The sequence below is a fragment of the Mercenaria mercenaria genome, chromosome 3, assembly GCF_021730395.1.
Source record: "Mercenaria mercenaria strain notata chromosome 3, MADL_Memer_1, whole genome shotgun sequence".
Taxonomy (NCBI): Eukaryota; Metazoa; Mollusca; class Bivalvia; order Venerida; family Veneridae; genus Mercenaria; species Mercenaria mercenaria.
In genome coordinates, this window is record NC_069363.1 from 91952319 (window position 1) to 91975136 (window position 22818).

General features: G+C 36.4%; 1 protein-coding gene across 1 annotated transcript in view; it reads left to right on the forward strand.

The window, feature by feature from the left end:
* The window catches only part of LOC123524047 (uncharacterized), a 59920-nt gene that overhangs the window by 18114 nt on the left and 18988 nt on the right, over window positions 1–22818 (forward strand). Inside the window, exons 3-8 of the mRNA XM_053539278.1 lie at window positions 5588–6070; window positions 6354–6440; window positions 7762–7983; window positions 12364–12486; window positions 14545–14670; window positions 20287–20471. Coding sequence (XP_053395253.1) covers window positions 5588–6070; window positions 6354–6440; window positions 7762–7983; window positions 12364–12486; window positions 14545–14670; window positions 20287–20471 — 1226 coding nt within the window. The remainder of the gene's footprint in view (window positions 1–5587; window positions 6071–6353; window positions 6441–7761; window positions 7984–12363; window positions 12487–14544; window positions 14671–20286; window positions 20472–22818) is intronic.

A 22818-nucleotide genomic window follows, 5' to 3' on the forward strand; every position in this document is an offset into this window, starting at 1 on the left:
GCCTAGGGCTTTGATATTTGGATATTTGGTATGTAGCATCATCTAGTGGTCCTCTACCAAAATTATTCAAATTATCCTGCTAGGGTCAAATCTGGCCCCGCCCAGGGGTCCCAAGTTTTACATAGACTTATATATGAAAAAAAGTTTAAAAATCTTCTTGTCTGAAACCACAACACTTGGACCTTTGATATTTAGTTTGTAGCAATGTCTTATGGTCCTCAACCAAAATTGTTCAAATTGTACCCCTGGGGTGAAAAGAGACCCTGCCCTGCGGGTCCTAAGTTTTATATAGACTTATATAGGAAAAAACTTTAAAAATCATCTTGTCTGAAACCATACAACCTATGCTTTTGATATTTGGCATGATGCATTGTCTAGTAGTCCTCTACCAAAACTATTCAAATTATGCCCCTGGGGTTAAAAGAGGCCCCGCCCTGGGGTCATTTAGTTACTATATGAGTTATATAGGAAAAAATACCTAAAAAATCATTTGATCCTATTTCCAAGACTGTTTAATTACAATTACCTGATGACCCCAAGTAATATGATGTCACTTGACTGTGACCTTGACCTACTGACCTACTTTCTTGTTACCTCACCTGTCACATAGTGACAAGGTGAGCTTTTGTGATAACCCTTCGTCCGTCGTCAGTCCGTCTCGTGCGTCCCGTGCGTCAACAATTTCTTGTCTGCACGATAGTGGTTTCATTTATGATTTGATTTTAACCAAACTTGCACACAACTTTTATCACCATAAGATCTCGGTTCCTTTCTTAAACTGGCCAGATCCCATTATAGGTTCCAGAGTTATGGCCCCTGAAAGGGCCAAAATTAGCTATTTTGGCCTTGTCTGCACAATAGCAGTTTTATTTATGATTTGATTTTTACCAAACTGGCACACAACTTGTATCACCATAAGATCTTGGTTCCTTTCTTGAACTGGTCAGATTCCTTTATGGGTTCCAGAGTTATGGCCCCTGAAAGGGCCAGAATTAGCTATTTTGACCTTGTCTGCACAATAGCAGCTTCATTATGCCCCCCTTTGAAAAAGGAGGGGTATATTGTTTTGCAGATGTCGGTCGGTCGGTCGGTCGGTCTGTCGGTCGGTCGGTCGGTCGGTCGGAATGTAGACCTATCCATTTCCGGATGATAACTCAAGAACGCTTGGGCCTAGGATCATGAAAGTTGATAGGGAGGTTGGTCATCACCAGTAGATGACCCCTATTGATTTTGAGGTCTGTATGTCAAAGGTCAAGGTCACAGTGACCCTGAATAGTAAAACGGTTTCCGGATGATAACTCAAGAACACTTGGGCCTAGGATCATGAAAGTTGATAGGGAGGTTGGTCATGACCAGCAGATGACCCCTATTGATTTTGAGGTCAGTATGTTAAAGGTCAAGGTCACAGTGACCCTGAACAGTAAAACAGTTTCCGGATGATAACTCAAGAACGCTTAGGCCTAGGATCACGAAAGTTGATAGGGAGGTTGGTCATGACCAGCAGGTGACCCCTATTGATTTTGAGGTCAGTATGTCAAAGGTCAAGGTCACAGTGACCAGGAACAGTAAAATGGTTTCCAGGCAATAACTCAAGAACGCTTGGGCCTAGTGTCAGGAAAATTGATAGTTAAGTTGGCCATGACCAGCAGATGACCCCTATTGATTTTGAGGTCAGTATGTTAAAGGTCAAGGTCACAGTGACCCTGAACAATAAAACAGTTTCCGGATGATAACTCAAGAACGCTTAGGCCTAGGATCACGAAAGTTGATACGGAGGTTGGTCATGACCAGCAGGTGACCCCTATTGATTTTGAGGTCATTAGGTCAAAGGTCAAGGTCACATTGGCCAGGAACAGTTAAATGGTTTCTGATCTTCTTGTCCAAAACCATAGGGCCTAGGGCTTTGATATTTGGTATGTAGCAAAATCTAGTGGTCCTCTACCAAGATTGTTCAGATTATTTCCCTGGGGTCAAATATGGCCCCACCCCTAGGGTCACATGGTTTATATAGCCTTATATAGGAAAAAACTTTGAAAAACCTCTTGTCCAAAACCACAGGGCCTAGGGCTTTGATATTTTGTATATGACATCATCTAGTGATCCTCTACTAAGATTATTCAAATTATTCCCCAAGGGTCAAATATGGCTCCGCCCTGTGGGTCACATGGTTTACATATACTTATTTACAGTGTGCATATAATTTCTGTTCCTTGTGCAATTACTAAATGCATCAAGGGGGGCATTTCGTGTTCGACGAGCTCTTGTTTATGATTTGAATTTAATCAAACTTGCACAAAACTTGTGTCACCATAAGATCTGAGTTCCTTTCTTGAACCGGCCAGATCCCATAATGGATTCCAGAGTTATGGCCCCTGAAAGGGCCAAAATTAGCTATTTTGACCTTGTCTGCACAATAGCAGCTTCATTTATGATTTGATTTTAACCAAACTTGCACAAAACTTGTATCACCACAAGATCTTAGTTCCTTTCTTGAACTGGCCAGATTCCTTCATGGGTTCCAGAGTTATGGCCCCTTAAAGGTCCAAAATTGGCTATTTTGGCTTTTGCAGCCATATAGAGACTTCATTTATGGTTTTATTTGATTCAAACTTCCAAAATATCTTCAACAACAATAAATCTTGGATTCCATGACATATCAGATCCATTCGTAGGTTCCAGAGTTAATTTATATCTGATTACCTTCCCTGATTGTAATCAAAATGGATTTTTATCAGTAAGTACTTATAGGACTTATTTGAAATTTCATTATTGTCATTAGTTGAACTGAGTCAATGAGGATAGATAACTTTGGACTGATTTTATGTCAAATTACCTCCCTTTATTTTAAATTAAAATGGGTATATCTCCGTAACTAATGAAGATACTGATCTGAAATTTCATTTATGTGAACAGATTTATTTGGCAGATCCTTCTTTTGTTCACTTACAATCATTTTTTTTTTAATTACTCCCCTTTTACGTTACTATAAATAGCTTATTTTTAGTAACTTTTTTATTATTGGCCATAGAGAAATACCGAGACCACTTTTCTGTGGTACAACATGGAAGGTACCTCCAATTTTTAGGTGTATTTTGACATATCTGTACCTTGTAAGATTTTTTTTTTCATTTTGGTTAAATTTCTTCCCTTTGTTGTTCCTGTCCTTTGGACTTAGATATTTTTTCTGAGGACCTTCTTGTCCTCAAGTGCAATGATAACAGGTGAGCGATATAGGGCCATCATGGCCCTCTTGTTTTTTAAGATACAGCCTTGAAATTTTGATGACATACACAGTTTTGCACACCAGTGGTAAAACTGAATTTCATTGACCATGAATATGACGTACTGACTTTCTTAATATTTTATCATCAGTATGATCTTTGAAACATGTAGCTCATATTACTCAGGTGAGCAATCCAGGGTCATCATAACCCTCTTGTTTAGCTCACCTGTCACGTAGTATATGACCTACAGTCAATAATGAAATAATATTTGAATATCATTTAGCATGAGATGTTGTACACCTGGGGTTTGGGATTTCATTTTCTAAGACCAGAGTTATGGCCTGCGACATAGTCAACATAGGCATTAAAAGCCTTAAAGGTTGTGTCACATCTATCTTAAAAAGAATGGGACCTGGTGTTATGAAACTGTATAGGAATATTGTTCAGCATGTGAAGTTTTATATCTAGATTTATTAGTCCCCTACTGGTTGAAAACCAGTTTCGGGGACTTTATAATAGGAATGCGCTTTTCCATCTGTCCGTCATTCCATCTGTCTCTCTGTCTGTCTGTCTGTGTGCAATTTTGTATCTGGTCCATAACTCTTTCATTCTTAAAAGGATTTTAATATTGCTTGGCACAAATGTTCCCCATGATGCGCAAAACCCAGACCCCTGGCTCAAAGGTCAAGGTCACAATTGGAGGTCAAAGTTCAACAGGGCTTTTTTCTTGTCTGGTCCATAACTCTGCCATCCATGAAGGGATTTTAATATTACTCGGCGCAAATGTACCTCATAATAAGACGATGTGTCATGCACAACTTTCAGACAGTAGCTCAAAGGTCAAGGTCACACTTGGCAGTCAAATGTTAACATGGCTTGAACAGGGTATGTTTCGTGTCCGGTCTATAACTCTGTAATTCATCAAGGGATTTTAATATTACATGGCACAAATGTTCCCCATGAAGAGGCGACATGTCATGCACAAAACCTGGACCCCTAGCTCTAGTTAAAGGTCACAATTGGAGGTCAAAAGTCAACATGGTTTTTTTCCTGTCCTGTCCATAACTCTGTCATCCATGAAGGGAATTTAATATTACTTGGCACAAATTTACTCCATAATAGGACACTATGCCTTGCACAACTTTCAGACCCCAAGCTCAAAGGTCAAGGTCACACTTGGCAGTCCATTGTTAACATGGCATGAACAGGGTCAGTTTCGTGTCCAGTCCAGAACTCTGTCATCCATCAAGGGATTACAATATTACTTGGCATAAATGTTCACCATGATGAGACAACATGTCATGCGCAACACCCAGAACCCTAACTTCAAGGTCACATTTGGAGATCAAAGATCAATAGGATTTCCTATCTGGTCTATAACTTTGTCATACAAAACAGAATTTAAATATCAGTTGGCACAAATATTTCCCTGGATGAGACAACGTGTCATGCACAAAACCTGGGCCCTTAGCTGAAAGGTCAAGGTCACACTTGGAAGTCAAAGGCCAAAAGGGCTTTTTTCCTGTCTAGTTTGTAACTCAACAATCCTTCAAGGGATTTTATTATTACTTGGCACAAATGTTCACCACCATGAGACAGAGTGTCATGCACAAGAACCAGGTCCCTAGGTCTAAGGTCAAGGTCACACTTAGAGGTCAAAGGTCAAATTCAAGAATGACTTTGTCTGGAGCATTTCTTCTTCATGCATGGAAGGATTTAAATTTGATGTAACTTGGCACAAATATTCACCACCATGAGGCACCCTTGTTTTTAGAATTACTTCCCTTCGTTTAACTATAAATAACTTATGTTATGTTATAACTTTTTTATAATTGGCCAAAAAAAGTTCCATATAAAAAATACAGGTGCCAGTGTAAAGAAATTTAATATGATGGGGTTTATTGTGACATTCTGGCACTCGTGTTTATATTTATAGATGTTATGAAACAATCAACAACTGTAGGTTTTTGTATATGCAAATTTTAATCCAAGTGTTTTGTTATAACATATTGTATATATAGTACAATATTGTTTATACATCATTGACAGATATCATTTCATTATGTTATATAGCAGTAGAGAAAATTAGGTGCCTACCAGTAGGGGACTTTGTATTGCATGGCAATACTTCATTCACTTGTTTGGGATTTAAAACAATGAAAATGAAAAACATTTTTTTAAGAAGTTGATATGGATTTACATGCATATACCTGCATGTTGGTAGCTAGCCACCTTCCAGTAATACTCGAGGCTTAAGGTACATTTGAGATAGCAGTCTAAAATCTGTTGCTGCCTAGCCTCATCATCTTTGTTGTATTAACTTCTTGTAGTACTGATTGTTTAATAACATTTTATATTTAAAGGAATGTTTTTGTTCGACCAGCAAGAACCATACACAGGTGAAGACATGCCTACTGTGCCTGTACAAGTAAACACAGTTTACGGACAGGCAAGAATTGTTCAGATACCCAGAGGAACCCTTGATGCAGAAGCAGAAGGAGATGGATCAGTTTCAATTCCATATGTTCGCCAAAATGGCAGCAGTTCTGGTCAGCAAGAACAAAACTCACAAGCTATAGCAGCCACACTTGATACTGCCTCTCCAGTAGACCCAGCAGTACCACATCAGCAGCCTGTATCCTCACTACTTGGGGTGACCAGACAAGGACAGGGCCCCAGTTTGCCCAATGGAATCCTTCAAGATGACTTGACTTACCATGCACAGTCATGTTCAGGGCTGTCAGATGTTAATATTAACCGTTTGGCACCTCAGTTGCAAGAAGTGCTCTCTAACGATTCCAGTGCAGTACAGTTGCACAGACAAGAAATATTGATAGGACCTTGTGGTGATTACTTGTTTTTATTACTTTATGCATATTTGTTTTGTTTCATAAATCTAAAACTGAATGATAAAAAATGATTGATATTTAAACATCAGTTCTATATCAAAGACTTTAATTAGGTCCTTTCATGTTTGAGTAGATAAGATCTAACAATGGTGAGTTTCATATACAAAATAAAAGCAGTAATAGTTTACATTTTCATGATATTCTGCTGTACATTTTGCATATTGCGGCTGTCTTTTGAAGTGTTTTACTAAATCTATAAGACCGTTTTGCATTATTACAGCACAACAGACACTTAGTGCGGTTTCAGAAGACCATGGTCTTCCACTTAACATACAAGTTACACAAGCTGATCTTACAGCCGCCCTTGGTAATAAAGTTTTATATTATTATTATTATATTGTTATTATACCAGATTTATATAGCGCTCTTTTCATGATAAACACGTTTAAAGGCGGTTAACGTATAGCAAACGCAGCCACACAGGGCGCAAAATTCATCCTCTACTAGTACAGACAGAGCAGTCTGACCAGAGGGACAAAGTGAGATAAAGCCCCCAGAACAGACAGAGAGAAATACTTTCTAGATACAGGCCTGTCCGGCTAACTTAGCCTAGCTCTTTGCCAATAAACAGGATGGTACTTTAAAATGTCATAATCTAAAAACTTATAATCTAGCATAATGAAGGATTCAGAGGTCAGCCCAATGCTACTTTTACAAAAAATATTTCCTGCCCTGTTGTTATCCATACCATCTCTCCAATGGTCAGGATTGCCTGAAGCACCTGCATTGATTTTTGAGTCTTAAGGTCAAAGATCAAGTGCACAACATACTTCAGACTAAAAGTTATTACATATATAGTTACGTCCAACAGATCTTTATACCGCTATTTGTTATAAGCAGTTCTAGTTTCAATTTTGTTCACACACTTACTTTGGAACTATTGAAGAGAAGTTAATCTTGTTTGCAATGAGAGGAAGAGCTAAGAATAATAATAACATTTTAGTTTGAACAACAGAACCTTGGGTGTAAGATGACTCACATGTTGACATTTATGATGCATGTGAAAATTAATTCTGCTATAATAAAAAAAAGTGCTTAAAAGAAAAGCATTTGTTTGATTTTATTTCTTCTATTAATTTAAGAATATAGTATGCATGAAAAAGTATATATCACTTGGTTTGAATGGAACTATCTGGCTCTGGGGGTAATTTGTTTCGTGGTAACTCGGCATAGCGTCGATACCACCTAAACAGTTACCCTCGAGCCAAATATTTCTATCTGCACCTCCAACCAGTGAAAGATTCTTATAGCCTAAAACCTCAGCCATGCAGCTTAGATATCTTGCTTGTACCATTGTGAAGTGGTCCTCTACCAAATTTATTTAAATTGCGGCCATGCCCGTGGGGATTACGTGTTTTATTTAGACTTGTATAGGAAAATCTTTTAAAAATATTTTTGTCTAAACCTCAAGGCCTAGAGCATACATGTTTGGCATAAAGCATTGTGTAGAGGTCCTCTTCCAAGAAACCAGGGCTCGAACTCACGGCCCCGAGATCTGTAGATCTACGCTTTCCCTATTGAGCTAAGTGGGCGGGCTAAGTGGTTTTTGAGATACTTTGTTCAGATTTGACTTGCATCACTTTTATGTTTTTAAGATGGCAGATATAAATTAATTTTGTTTTGTTTAGGAGTAAGTACCGGTACTAGCCGAGAAAAGGAACAAACTTTGATGCCTCCGAAATTTCCTCAGCAGTGCTCTGAAGCTACAGCAGCTCGGCACATTTCAGACCCAGATATAATTTTCCCCCCAAATCAACAAAATGAACGTAAAAATTATGTAAGGGCTGAAAATACTGAGGCTTTGGCAACTGACCAAGAGAGAACAGAATCAAGAATTCCTGGAAATGAAGGTAAATTTAAATGAGTAAGATGAAGTTTACTTTCTGGCTTTTTATACCCCCTCAAACTAAGTGTGTATAGGAGTGAGCTTGTCGGTTGGTCTGTCGGTCGGTCTCTCCGATTAGTTTTCATGGTTTCCGGAAGGCTTGACAGATTTAAAAAAATTTTGTAACACAGGTGTAACATCATAAAATGCAGGTCAAGATCGACTTTGCGGTCAATAGGTCAAGGTCACAATGACCCGGAACAGTTAAATGGTTGCTGGATGACAACTTTAGAACGCTTGGGCCTAGGATCATGAAAGTTGATAGGGAGGTTGGTCATGACCAACAGATGACCGCTATTGATGTTAAGGTCAGTAGGTCAAAAGTCAAGGTCACAGTGACCCGGAACAGTTAAACCATTTCCAGATGATAACTTGAGAACGCTTGGGCCTAGGATCATGAAAGTTGATAGGAAGGTTGTTGATGACCAGCAGATGACACCCAATTGGTTTTGAGGTCAGTAGGTCAATTTTCAAGGTCACAGTCACTCAGAACAGTTTAACTGTTTCCGGACGATAACTTGAGAATGCTTTGGGCTAGGATCACAAAATTTAATAGGGAGGTTGACCATGACCAGCAGATGACTCCTATTGATTTTGAGGTCAGAAGGTCAAAGGTCAAGGTCACATTGACCAAGAATAGTAGAATTTTTTTGCAGGGATGACAGATTTAAATCATTTTTCACACACAGGTGTAACATCATCAAAAATAGGACAAGATCGACTTTGACATTGGCTTGCTTCTGTGTCAAGGCTGTATTGTGGGGATATAATTCATCACTCCTGTGACAGCTCTAATTTAGCTTAAAGGAAAGCTATCCTTCTCACCCTGGCAGCTACAGTTTTGTTTAAGTTTTGATGCACCTTTTATCTTTGTTATTGCTAGATGGATTTGCTTCAAACATAAAGCTGTTGTTCCTCATCATCACCCACACCATTTGACACAAGGATATTAACTCTTGCACCAATATTTCATAAATTATGCCCCATTTTTCTTATTAAGTTTCAGATTTAAGTTTTGATGCACTTCCACTGTACTGGGTGCCTACCAGTCACCGGACAGGAATATATACCGGACAAACGTAATTACGGCTTAATTTCGATTTTATCGCTGTAATCGGCTAATCAGAAACATAAAGCATTTTGTTTTGACTGTCATATATCAGCATTGACCTGACAATAACGTATTAACGAAGAATATTGTACCAAATATCACATGTGTTTACTAAACTGCTGTCCTTTGACCTTGGGACATTGGAATGGCAGTGCACATGCGTCATATTCATTACTTTTAGGGGCACCAAGTGGGTCTCAAACAATTATAGCACAGAACTGCAGACGACAGTTTTACTTTTTGATTCATTCCTCACCGTTGGTTCATATATTTTTAAAAATATTGTTTTAACCAAAATGAATCTTCATCGCATTTGCTGGTCCACTGTTAATACAATAGGGGACGTTATGGCCAGGAAAACAACTTTAACCCCCACATCGAGCTCAATTGTATTAAAACAGATTTATAGATTTTATTTTGGTTTAGTAAACAGCACAGACTGAAATAGATTTATTTTGTTGACTAAATATGATCGCGGTGGAATAAGTTCCGAGGATATTTTTGCAGATGAAAATTCGTTTAATGTAAACACACAGGTAAAACAGCTTTACGTGTTTCAAGCTGCGAAAATTAATCTTTGCTTGAGGAAAACATGTTTAAAGGCGCAGAGGACAGAAGCGATTATCACTCTTTTTGGTTAAAAATGTCATCCTGAAATAGTAAATTTAGTGCTTCTAAATATTTGTCCCGGTGACTATTCCACCATGTTTGATTAATGAGGTGGTTAATTATCCACCTTTTTTTGAGCCTCCAAACCTGCCAACAGTTTGTTATGTTGATTGATTACTTTTTTAATTTTCAAATGACAAATAGCTGAGATTTACACGGCAAATGTATGTTCAGTGATCATTTTTCACAAAATGCAAAGAAAAACCCCGATTTCTGTCCGATGACTGGTCGGCACCCAGTATCTCTCCTTTTACTAAATGTATTTAATTCAGACTTAAACATTTGTTCCACATCATCAAACACATCATATGACATAAGGTTCAATACTCTGGTATCAATATTTCATCAATTATATCCCCCTTTTACTTAGAATTTCAGGTTAAAGTTTTATGAACATTTACTCCATATCAGTTATTACACTAAATGGATTTGATTCAAACTTAAAATGTTTTTTCTACACCATCACCCAGTTTACATAACTTTAGGGCTAATAACTCATAAATTATGTTTCTTTCTATCTTTGTCATTACCAAATAGATTTGATTTAAGCATAAAAAAGTTGTAACATATCTTCACCGACATATGACACAAGGTACATAACACTAGCAGAAATATTTCATGAAATATGCCCTTTTATACATAGAAATTCTGGTTAATGTTCTTGTGAATTTCCACCATATCTCTGTTAATAATGAATGACTTCGACTCAGACTGGTGCCAAACATCATCATCCACTTCAGGGTTATTAATCACCCAAGAGATAGCTCTAGTTTTCTTAGTTAGCAAGGATCAAAATAGTCTAGTGTGCTGTCTTTTCAGACAGCTCTTGTTTGGTAATTTGTTGACTGATATTTAGATATTGTTAAAGTTAGTTTTTATACAAAAGAGGCTTTGATTGGCCTTACAGGGCTTGCCAGCAGTTGTATTTTCATGAAATCTACATGTAGATATATTTTTAGCTTGACTATACAACTTACCCTGCTGTCGGCATCAGCATCAAACCTTGGTTAAAGTTTTGCATGCAAGTACATATAGCTATCATTTAAAGGTATATAGCTTTGAAACTTTTTTCTTTTCCTAGGTCAATTACCAACCTCATTGGGCCAAATTATGCCCCCTTTTGGTCTTAGAAAATCCTGGTTAATTTTTTGCATGCAAGATACTATCTCCAGACCTAATACAGATATTAAATTGAAACTTCACATGTTTCTTTGAGGTTATAAACTAGGTCATAGCACCAAATCCTATAACTCTGACATCCATTTTGGCCAAATTATATGTCCTTTTGGACTTAGAAAATCATGGTTAAAAGTTTGCATGCAAGTACATATAGCTATAGTTTAAAGGCATATAGCTTTGAAACTTTTTTTTCTTTTTCTAGGTCAATAACCAACCTCACAGGATCATGTCCCATAACTCTGTATTGTGGGCAATATATGCCCCCTTTTGGACTTAGAAAATCCTGGTTAAAGTTTTGCATGCAAGTTACTATCTCCAAAACTAATGCAGATATTGATTTGAAACTTCACATGTGTCTTTGGGGTATAAAACTAGATGATAGCATAAAGTCCCATAACTCTGACCTGTATTTTGCCAAATTATGTCCCCTTTTGCAGATATTGATTTGAAACTTCACATGTGTCTTTGGGGTATAAAACTAGATGATAGCATAAAGTCCCATAACTCTGACCTGTATTTTGCCAAATTATGTCCCCTTTTGAACAAAGAAAGTCGTGGTTAAAGTTTTGCGTGCAAGTTACTATCTCCAAAACTAATGCAGTACTGGATTGAAACTCTATAGATAAATTAACATATAGGGTAATATTCCTGCTTCTGGGACAACAAATCAAATAGTCTAGATTTGGCTGTCTTATGGACAGCTCTTGTTTATCTGGAAATAGTCCATTAAAATTCATGGCAGAAGTATGCAATGCCTATCTATATCACTGAAAAATGTCACACGCTTATGCTTCATTAGAAATGCCTGTGTTCTGAATTCATTTTCTTTTTCGAAATTATTCAGACTGTTTTTGTCAAGTTCACTTGCAGAAGCGAAGACATAGTCGTCCAAATGGCTGTTCGGTGTATGTGCATGTGTGTGTGTGTCTGTGCGTGCGTGCGTGCATCCGGATTTGTTTGTTGGGACCATAAATTTGACATGCATGGAACAATCTTGTTTATATTTGGCATCAATGTTAACCTCAGTGATATGGAATGTCCTGTGCAAATCCCAGTTCCTATCTCAAAGGTCAAGGTCACAGTTGGAGGACAAAGGTCATGTCAGATCTTGTTTTGCCCATAACTGACATGCATGGAGGAATCTTGTTTATATTTAGCATGAATGTTTAACTCCATCAATGAGACGAAGTATCATGTGCAAACCCCAGGTTCCTATCTCAAAGGTCAAGGTCACAGTTAGGGGTCAAAGGGCAAGCTCGACATGTTGCCTGTGGGCATCTAGTTCCAACTGTTATATTTGGTTTGAGAGTTGAAATTATGTCTATAGCTGAAAACAACATATATATTTGAAACACTACTTGAAATATACCAGTTATTTACTTTTAGGAGGTGCAATGAGATCTTCATCACTAACGCCTTCGTCAAGGTACAGAACAGCTAGAGGTTCAAGTGTGTCACAGGGAGGTGGAGATATTGATAATACAAGCATGCAAAGTTTTGTATCTGCTGGTATGATATCTTTTTTAGGTACTTATGATAGTGTGCTGAATCAAGGTTCTTTTAAGTTAATACTGTCAGAGCTGATCATTTCATATTGATCTGAAGAAGTAATGATAGGAAAATATTTCCAGGAAAATAACTTCTGTTGAAAGTTTCTACCTCAGACTGTCTTTTGTAGAAGTTTCGGATATGTTGAAGAAATTTAGAAATCTAGTATAATTCCGTTTTAACATATATTTTGACATCTGTTAAACACAAAGTTGACATACTGTGACTCTGGTTGTGTTAAAAACAAAATTCAAGTCCCATTAATTATTCATATTTCTGTGTACTTGCCTCTGTAAAAAGAGAGAAACTCAATAGCCTGATAGTTTTGTCGGTTTGAGTAATAGTTGAAATAGAAGAAAAACGCTATGTCACTTTGTATGCCATGTACTTGAAAATGCCAAGTTTTAAATGTTTATCATTGGGTTTTAAAGTTTTGCAATTGGTATGATAAGAATTGGGATTAAATGTGTTCATTATTTGTGAAGATCTTTGAGCATGCTTGTAATGACCCTTTACCTAATGTTTTAAAATACATGTGCTGTTGTAAAAAGCGGGTATGGTATGACAGATTGTAATTTATTATCAAATTAGAGCAAGTAAGTAGATAAAAAAATTGTATTGTCCATGTTTGTGTCTGTCAGTATGTAGTACATTTGGTAACATACATACATACTTCATCATCTCTTAGGAAGAAATTAGATTGAGCTGATCTACATGTACTTTGATATTTATATTTTTGTGAGAGTCGTCCATAATGAAGCTTTCTAAAGTTTACCCTCAGAACTATTGATCATTGGTGTCAAAGTGTAAGATGGTGTCCAATGGATATAGCTTTTAATTATCTCCAGTTATGATATTTTCTTTTTAGCTCATAAGGTGAGCTTTTGTGATTGCCCTTCATCTGTCATCACAATAAAGACCAGTCTGGCAGTTTGAAATCAACTTTAATCAAACTTGAACACAACTGGTATTGGCATAATATCTCGGTTCGTTTCAAAAACTGGCCAGCTCCCACCATGGGTTCCAGAGTTTTGTCCCCTTAAAGGGCCAAAATTTGCTATTTTGGCTTGTAAACATGATAGAGACCACATTTTGCAATTGATTTTAATCAAACATGCACACAACTTGTATTGGCATGATATCTTGGTTCCTTTCTAAAACTGGCCAGATCCTATCATGGGTTCCAAAGTTGGTCTGTTAAAGGGCCAAAATTTGCTATTTTGGCTTTTGCAGCCATATAGAGACTTCATTTATGGTTTGATTTGTTACAAACTTGCAAAAACAACAATAGGTCTCGGATTTCATAATGAATCAGTCGGATCCAACCATAGTTTCCAGTGTTACGGCCCCTGATTGACCCCTGAAAAGCCAAAATTTGTTAATTTTTACCTTGTGAACACAATAAAAGCAACATTTTACTTTTTGATTTTAACCACACTTACACACAACTTCAGTCATAAAAAGATCTCAGTTCCTTTCGAAAACCGGCTAAATTCCATCATAGGTTCTAGAGTTACTTGCAACATTTTCTATTTTGGCCCTTTCAGCCATATAGAGGTTTCATTTATGTTTTGATTTGATACAAACTTGCACAAAATGTTTATCTTGATGATCTCTAGGCCAAGTTAGAGACTGGGTCATGTGGGGTCAAAAACTAGGTCACCAGGTAAAATCAAAAGAAAAGCTTGTTAGCACCCTAGAAACCACATTTATTACCCTTTCTTCATGGAACTTGGTCAGGCTGTTAATCTTGGTAATTCCTATGCCAAGTTCAAAACTGGGTCATATGGGTCAACAACTACACCACCCAGTCAAATCAAAGGAAAAGCTTGTTAACACTCTTGAGGCCACATTTACCTTACCTTCATGAAACTTGGTCAGACTGTTTATCTTGATGATTCCTAGGCAAAGTTTAACAGGTGAGCGATATAGGGTCATCATGGCCGTCTGGTTAAACAAAAAAAAAACTTCCTTTATATTTTATTGAGCATTTTATATAAAACAAAAGTTAATTTTCAGCTCAACATGGACCATGTCATCAAAAATATGCTAACACTGAATCACGATTTGTATCATTTTTGAATATACCCGAGACAGTGACACCATCACTACGTTCATTGGCTGAGGCAGGGATGTTTTATGCAGGTAAGAATATCATAACCTTCAACTGACCAGAGTAATTAAAGGTTCTTGACTAACACGCTTCTTACTACATTGGGTTATGGTTTTGAAAGGGGATTTAAATCACAAAAGACGCAAACTTCTCTTGAACCATGCCACACAAATATATTATTAAACTGCATAATGCCACCACATTTGTTTTTGACTGCTGTCTTAGTTGAATAGCTGTAACTCATTGAATATTGTTTTGTCACTTAAAAAATGGGACAATATTAAACTTATGGATGACACATAAAATGTAGCCTTAAAATAAAAGAAACAATTAAATATATTTAGTTGAATATTAGTTTCACATTTTTCAACAAAATTGACATTTCCAGCTCACTATAACTTACTAGAAATATGTCAGTTTATTGAGCAGTAGTCACTTGGAATGGTCTTCACTGAATTTCATGCTTCTGAAAAAAAAAACAAAGGTCTTTTGTCTAATTTGCACCAGATGAATGTAGAATTGAAAATACCTAAGTCCAGTATCATCTTGGCATAATTTCTTCACCATAAACTGATTGACACTCACAGTTGATGGGTGTGATTGGCTGTGTAGTATCTATTTTCTTTCGATGATTTCCATTTCTATCTTCCTATATTAAAAACAGAATACAGAAATAAACTGTATTCATTATTTTTATAGGTCAGACAACTGAGATCTTGCTAATGGTAAGAATTTTCTGGAATCTATAAATAGGTTCTATAAATATGCAGATTACTTGGAACATTTATTAGATTTGGTACCATTGTTCCCGGCTGATAATCTAGAAATAAAGTTGCATATATAATAAAAATTATACGTGTACTGCAGGTTGCAAGCAGTTATTGCAGAATTACTACATGCTACAAAGATGAATACATAAAACTGGTTGCAAATATTGGTTTCTACATGGTATTGGTTGCTTTCAGTTGATTGATTACATTTAAATGCTGTGAAATCATTTTTGTTTGCTCGTGGCAAATTTTCATGTATTTCGCCCTACGAACGATGCATGAATTTAAGACTGCACTATCATTTAACCGTTTAGTACATAGTTATCCAAATTTATTTCCGGTCAGATATTTATGTGTGTTATAAGACTTGTGTATTTCAATCAAAAATCTCAAAATGTCACTGTTTATCGGCAGTTAAACTGATTAAATTAATTATATAACATTGGTTGCACTTTATGAATGCTTCGATTACTTGCTCTTAGTCTAAGTTTTATACATTGTCGTCGTCTTACAAGTGCTATGAAATATATTGCTTTCATTAATCATTTAATCATTGACTGAAAACTATATACAGTCGAGTCCACTTAATACGAACTCGCTTGATACGAATTTTCGGATTAAACGAACAAAGTCCGAATTCCCCGGCCGAGTCCTTCAATTTTCTTTGCAAAATTATTTCGGTAATAGCGAACTCGCTTCATACGAAAAATCGGTAGATACGAACACATTTTGGAAGTCCCAATAAGCTTAAATATTATACTTTTCCATCTTTTGATACAAATTAATTTTAGAAGTCGGGCCGTTATAAAATGTGTTGAAAATAATAATATGGTCAACCTTGTTCCGCGTGGTAATTGGACAAAGGAGTAGTTCACACTTATTCACAAACAAGCACTCGGTCCTTTGTCAGGTCAAGATTTAAAGAGGTGTAAATAATTCTAAACAAATTATTGACGTTCTAGTGTCGATACAGGTAGGCTGTGTCTTACAAAATATACAAACTTTTATCCCTCTTAGAATGATTGTTATATAGTACAAGCTTCAGTGTTGGCGGTGGATATAATTTGGCGCTCTGGACCTCGACCACACATTAAAATTTAAATTAATAAGTTTTACGTGTTTAAGTATGACGTTTGTTGAGTAATTTCAATGTTATCTGAGTAAATTAACTTAATCAGTTTAAAACTATTAACTACTTTCATATATCGGAATCTATTCACCGATGATACCGGTGATACTGCCCAACTTGCTCGGACAAATTATCTGGTCATACATTCATTAATACAAATTTCGTTTGATACGAACATATTTCTTAGGTCCGAATGAGTTCGTATAAAGCGAGTTTGACTGTAATTATTTGAACAAATAATTGTATAAATTGATTCAATGTTCACCTCTGATTCATGTGGATAACATTAAAAGCTAAAACTGTAATTACATGCAGACTTAGAGCTTCATTTACATTTGAAGCATCGGCGGGATCAATCTTGGTTCGGATGGCGTACGGGTGGCAGCTTTGCTATATTTTTAAATGCGCAAATTAAAGCCACTTTTGCCATCTGCACGAACTTTCATGCCAGCGAATTTAGATTATTTCACAGTAACTGTACTGGTTTTGTTAGCATTAATGATTTCTGTTATACCATATAACCCCATTTAAACGCCCCCGGGGGCGATGCATTTTACGAAAAATTTGATCCAAACAATGTCAGTAACTCGTATAAACGCGCCCCCTATTCATCCCAATTCATGCACTGACATAACCCGATACGTCATCATACTGGGAATCTGTGTAAAGTCACGTGCTGAGTGACGTGGCATATTCAGTACTTACACACATTAGATTTATTTGTGCCATGCCTGTTGACGTGTTTAAAAGTTTGTGTTAATAAAGTGTGTTTTTTTTTAAATTCATTTGTATTGTTATGGAATTGTTATTATCTGGATATTATTGTGTTGGATCTAGGACCAATTTTTTTATTTTCCCCAAAAAATGGGGGGTTGAGGGGGGGTGGTGCGTTAATTAGAGGGGGGGGGGGGGGGGCGTTAATACGGGGTTATACGGTATATGTAGTGTAGGAGCTGAGGTTTTTCTTAATACCCTTCATTCAAACCAAGCAGATTACCAGCTGTGCCCAAATTTTGTCCCCAGTTATAGTTGACAGTTATAGTTGACATTGAGAAAAATTTATACCACCAGTATAGAAGATAAGAGAAATGGCTGAGTATTCCCATTCTATCTGAAAATATTGATCCCTACTGGATGAAGAGTGTGGAGCTTGTGGATCCAATAAATTATTTCAATGATTTGATATTGTACATGTTCAACGTTGTGGTTACTGTGTTAAATATTTGTTATACTTTGGTTATTTTTAAGGTTAAAGTTTTTCGGCAACCTTAGTTTTTCTGTCATATCTTTGTTACTATTGCTTATATCTTACTGTGACTTCACATAAACATTGTCCAGCATACAAACAAAATATGTGCCGGGGCTGGGCCCATTATACCCAAGGTCATGGTCACCAAGATGTTATATTTGGAATTATTTTTATTAGCTCGACTATTCAAAGAATAGTCTAGCTATTCTACTCACCCTGGCGTCGGCGTCGGCGTCACACCTTGGTTAAGTTTTTGCATGCAAGTACATACAGCCATCAATTAAAGGCATATAACTTTGAAACTTATTTTTTCTTTTTCTAGGTCAATTACCAACCTCTCTGGGTCAAGTCCCATAACTCTGACATGTATTTTGAGCAAATTATGCCCCCTTTTGGACTAAGAAAATTTTGGTTAAAGTTTTACATGCAAGTTACTATCTCCAAAACTAATGCAGATATTGATTTGAAACTTCACATGTGTCTTCGGGGTTATAAAACTAGTTGATAGCAACAAGTCCCATAACTCTGACCTTCATTTTGGCCAAATTATGCCCCCTTTTGGACTTAGAAAATTCTGGTTAAAGTTTTGCGTGCAAGTACATACAGCTATTTCTAAAAGGCATATAGATTTAAAACTTATTTTTTCTTTTTCTAGATTAATTACCAACCTCACTGGGTCAAGTCCCATAACTCTGACATGTATTTTGAGCAAATTATGCCCCCTTTTGGGCTTAGAAAATTTTGGTTAAAGTTTTACATGCAAGTTACTATCTCCAAAACTAATGCAGATATTGATTTGAAATTTCACGTGTCTTCGGGGTTATAAAACTAGTTGATAGCAGCAAGTCCCATAACTCTGACCTTCATTTTGGCCAAATTATGCCCCCTTTTGGACTTAGAAAATTCTGGTTAAAGTTTTGCATGCAAGTACATACAGCTATTTCTAAAAGGCATATAGATTTGAAACTTATTTTTTTTTTCTAGATTAATTACCAACCTAACTGGGTCAAGTCCCATAACTCTGACATGTATTTTGAGCAAATTATGCCCCCTTTTGGGCTTAGAAAATTTTGGTTAAAGTTTTACATGCAAGTTACTATCTCCAAAACTAAACGCAGATATTAATTTGAAACTTCGCATGTGTCTTCGGGGTTATAAAACTAGTTGATAGCAGCAAGTCCCATAACTCTGACCTTCATTTTGGCCAAATTATGCCCCCTTTTGGACTTAGCAAATTCTGGTTAAAGTTTTGCATGCAAGTACATACAGCTGTTACTAAAAGGCATATAGATTTGAAACTTACTTTTTCTTTTTTTAGATCAATTACTAACCTCACTGGATCAAGTCCCATAACTCTTACATGTATTTTGAGCAAATTATTCCTCTTTTTGGACTTAGAAAATCCTGGTTAAAGTTTTGCGTGCAAGTACATACAGCAATTACAAAAAAAGCATATAGATTTGAAACTTTTTTTTTTTCTAGATCAATAACCAACCTCACTGGGTCAAGTCCCATAACTCTAGCATGTATTTTGGGCAAATTATGCCCCCTTTTGGACTTTGAAAATTCTGGTTAAAGTTTTACATGCGAGTTTCTATCTCCAAAACTAATGCAGATATTGAATTGAAACTTCACATGTGCCTTCAGGGTTATAAAACTAGTTGATAGCAGCAAGTCCCATAACTGATATACATTTTGGTCAAATTATGCCTCGTTTTGAACTTAAAATTCTTTTGATATTTAACCTTTTTGGGTAATATTTTCCTGCTTCTGGGACAATATTTCGAATAGTCGAGCTTGGCTGTCTTACGGACAGCTCTTGTTTATTTGTTTATAGGCATATCTTTTGTACTTTAAAAGATAATGACTTGAAATTAAAAATATTTCTTTATAATCATCATCTGCATGTGTGGTTACAATCCCCATAACTGTAATTGTATTTTTGACAGAACTATGCCCCTTTCATACTTAAAGTTTTTGGCAATCTTCACTTTCTGGATGTAACTTTAGTACAATATAAGATAATGACTTGAAACTTAAAATGTAGCTTTATCATCATCATCTGCATGTGTGGTAACAATCCCTATGATTCTGATTTCTATTTTTGACCAAATTATGCCCCTTTCATACTTAAATTTTTTGAAAAACTCCTTTTTCAGGACATAACTTTGGTACTATATAAGATAATCTCATATAATTTAATTCCATCAAAATAAAGAATGTCAGCACCCCTTCCATACTTAACTTTTAACCCCTCTGAGTAGTAGGGTCTTTCTATATCTTGGTGTATCTTCCTTTTAAAGTAGAGGTCTGTTATTAACACATAAATTCATTTTACTGTCAAATCGCCGAATAGTGGAGCATGCTGTCTTGCAGACAACTCTTGTTGTACATATTGTTTATCACTCAAAGTAAGTGCTGTTAAAAGATAGGTCTGAGGATGTGAGAGAAAGCCACTGAATATTGACATTAAGTTAATGACAAGATTTCATGATTGCAGGCTATAAGGATACTTGCCGTTGTTTTTTCTGTGATGGTGTTTTACATAGCTGGAAACCAGGTGACGATCCGTGGCAGGAACATGCCCGGCACTATCCTAACTGCGGTTTTGTAAAGAAAGAGAAGGGTCAAGATTACATAGATTTTGTAAAACTAACTTTCAGTCAGAGTAAAGAGGAAACAAAGGTTTGTTATTATTACTTAAACGGTAACTCAATGTACTAAAGTGTTTGCACATTTCTAACTTGTAGTCATATTTTCCAGTATAATATGAGTAGAACAAACATGGTCTACATACATAAAATAGGACTTCTGATGAACTTTTAGCTTGACTTTCCCTAAAATAGTCTTAAGATATTCTGCTCACCCTTGTGTCGGCGTGGACGTCACAACTTGCAAGTGGTTAAAGTTTTGTATGCAAGTTACTATCTCAAAAACTAATGCAAATATTGAATTGAAATTTGCAAAATTATGTCTCCATTAGAACTTAAAAATTCTAGTTACGGACAGCTCTTGTTCCATTAGATGATTGTAAATGAAAATGTTTATTGTTCGAAGCTGTCTTCTATTTTAATTAAGGTAATTAGAAATTAAAAACTATTCAAGCTCCATCTGATCCAAAAACACTAGTTGGATTTTTCATTGTGATCAATCACCCTGTGTCAGTAGTAAGCCTGTTCGTCAGTCCATCTGCCATCAACAGTTGTGTTTAAAAGACATCTCCTCCAAAACCACTGAATGGATTTTGATGAAACTTGACATGGTTGTTCCTTGGATGGTCCTCTACCAAAGTTGTTAAACAGTTTGGCTTGGTTGCACATAGGGGCAGCCAGAGCTAAAAATAGAAAAATCTTCAAACAATATCTCCTCCTAAATCAGTGCTGTGATTTTGAAATAATTTCACACAAATGGTCCTTATGTCACCCTCTACTAAGATTGTTCAAATAATACTGATTCGTCAAAAAAACATGGCTGCCAGTGGGTGTGGTCACTTTTCCCTATATGAAAATAGTGGAAATTAAAAAAAATCTTCTTGTGTGAAACTGCTGGGCTGATTTTAAAATAATTTTACACAAATAAGCCTTGTGTGACCCTCTACCAAGATTGTTCAGATTATTTTGATTTGTCAAAAAACATGGCAGCCAGATGGCATGGTCACTTTTCCTTATATAATTACAAAAAAATCTTGTGTGAAACTGCTAGCCCGATTTTAAAATAATTTTACACAGATAGTCCTTGTATGACCCTCTACAAAGATTGTTCAAATTATTTTGATTCGTGAAAAAAAATTGGCTGCCAGAGGCGTGGTCATGTTTCCCTATATATATATAGTGGAAACTTTAAAAGTCTTCTTGTGTGAATTTGTTAGCCCGATTTTAAGATAATTTTACATGAATGTTCTTGTGTGACCTCATACAAATATTGTTCAAATTTTTCTGATTCGTCTAAAAAACATGGCTGCCAGAGGGCATGGTTTTCATCAACAATTTCTTTAAACAATATCTCCTCTAAAATCACAGAATGGATTTTGACGAAACTTTACACAAATTATCTCTTGGTAGCCCTCTTTCAGAATTGTTCAAATGGGTCGGGTTCATTGAATAAATGGGTCATTTTAGTTAAAAATAGGTTTTAAGCTATCAGACTTTAAAAAATCCTTTTCTCTAGAACTTTGATATTTGGCATTTGATATAAGGGTTTGACTGTCTACCATACTTGTCCAAATTATTACCCTAAGGTAAAAAAAAGAATAGCCAAGTTCCTGTGTCTGACATGTACTTACTATAGGCTGATACATAAGAAACTTTGAAAATCTTCTTCTCTGAATCAGTAATGGATAGGGCCTTGATATTTATCATGTGATATCAGATTTGTAATTATTCAAATTACTGTACCCCCACGACAACAAAGTTGTAAGGGGGAGTATACTGGTTTCAGGTTGTCTGTCCATCCGTCCATCTGTCTGTCCATCCGTCTGTGCGCACCAACTCTCCTCATCCCCTTGTCACAATTCAATGAAACTTCACAAAAGTGATCAGTAACAACCGTAGTTTTGCACTGGGCATGGTAGCTTCTTTCAGAAAAAAATTCTGCAGAGTTATTGGACTTTGTTTTTTCTTACTATACTATATACTGTGATAGACACAATCTTGTGCACACCATCTCTCCTCATCCCCTTGTCACAATTTAATGAAACTTCACACAAGTGATCAGTAACAATATTAGTTGTGCATAGGGCATTAGGGCATGTTAAGTTCTTTTAGATACATATTCTGCAGAGTTATGGGACTTTGTTTTTGTGCTCCCCCCCCCCCCCCCCCATGAGTGGTGGGGGCATATAGATTTGCTCTTGTCCGTCCGTCAGTTCCGAGAATGTTGTGTCGCGCCTAGCTCCAAAAGTATTTGATGTAGAGTCACAAAACTTTACAGGAATGTTGGTCAGCATGTGTAGTTGTGCACCTTGGGTTTTTCGTCCGGATTCATTCAGTCCTGTAGGAGTTATGGCCCCTGACTTTGTAAAAATTGGGCATTT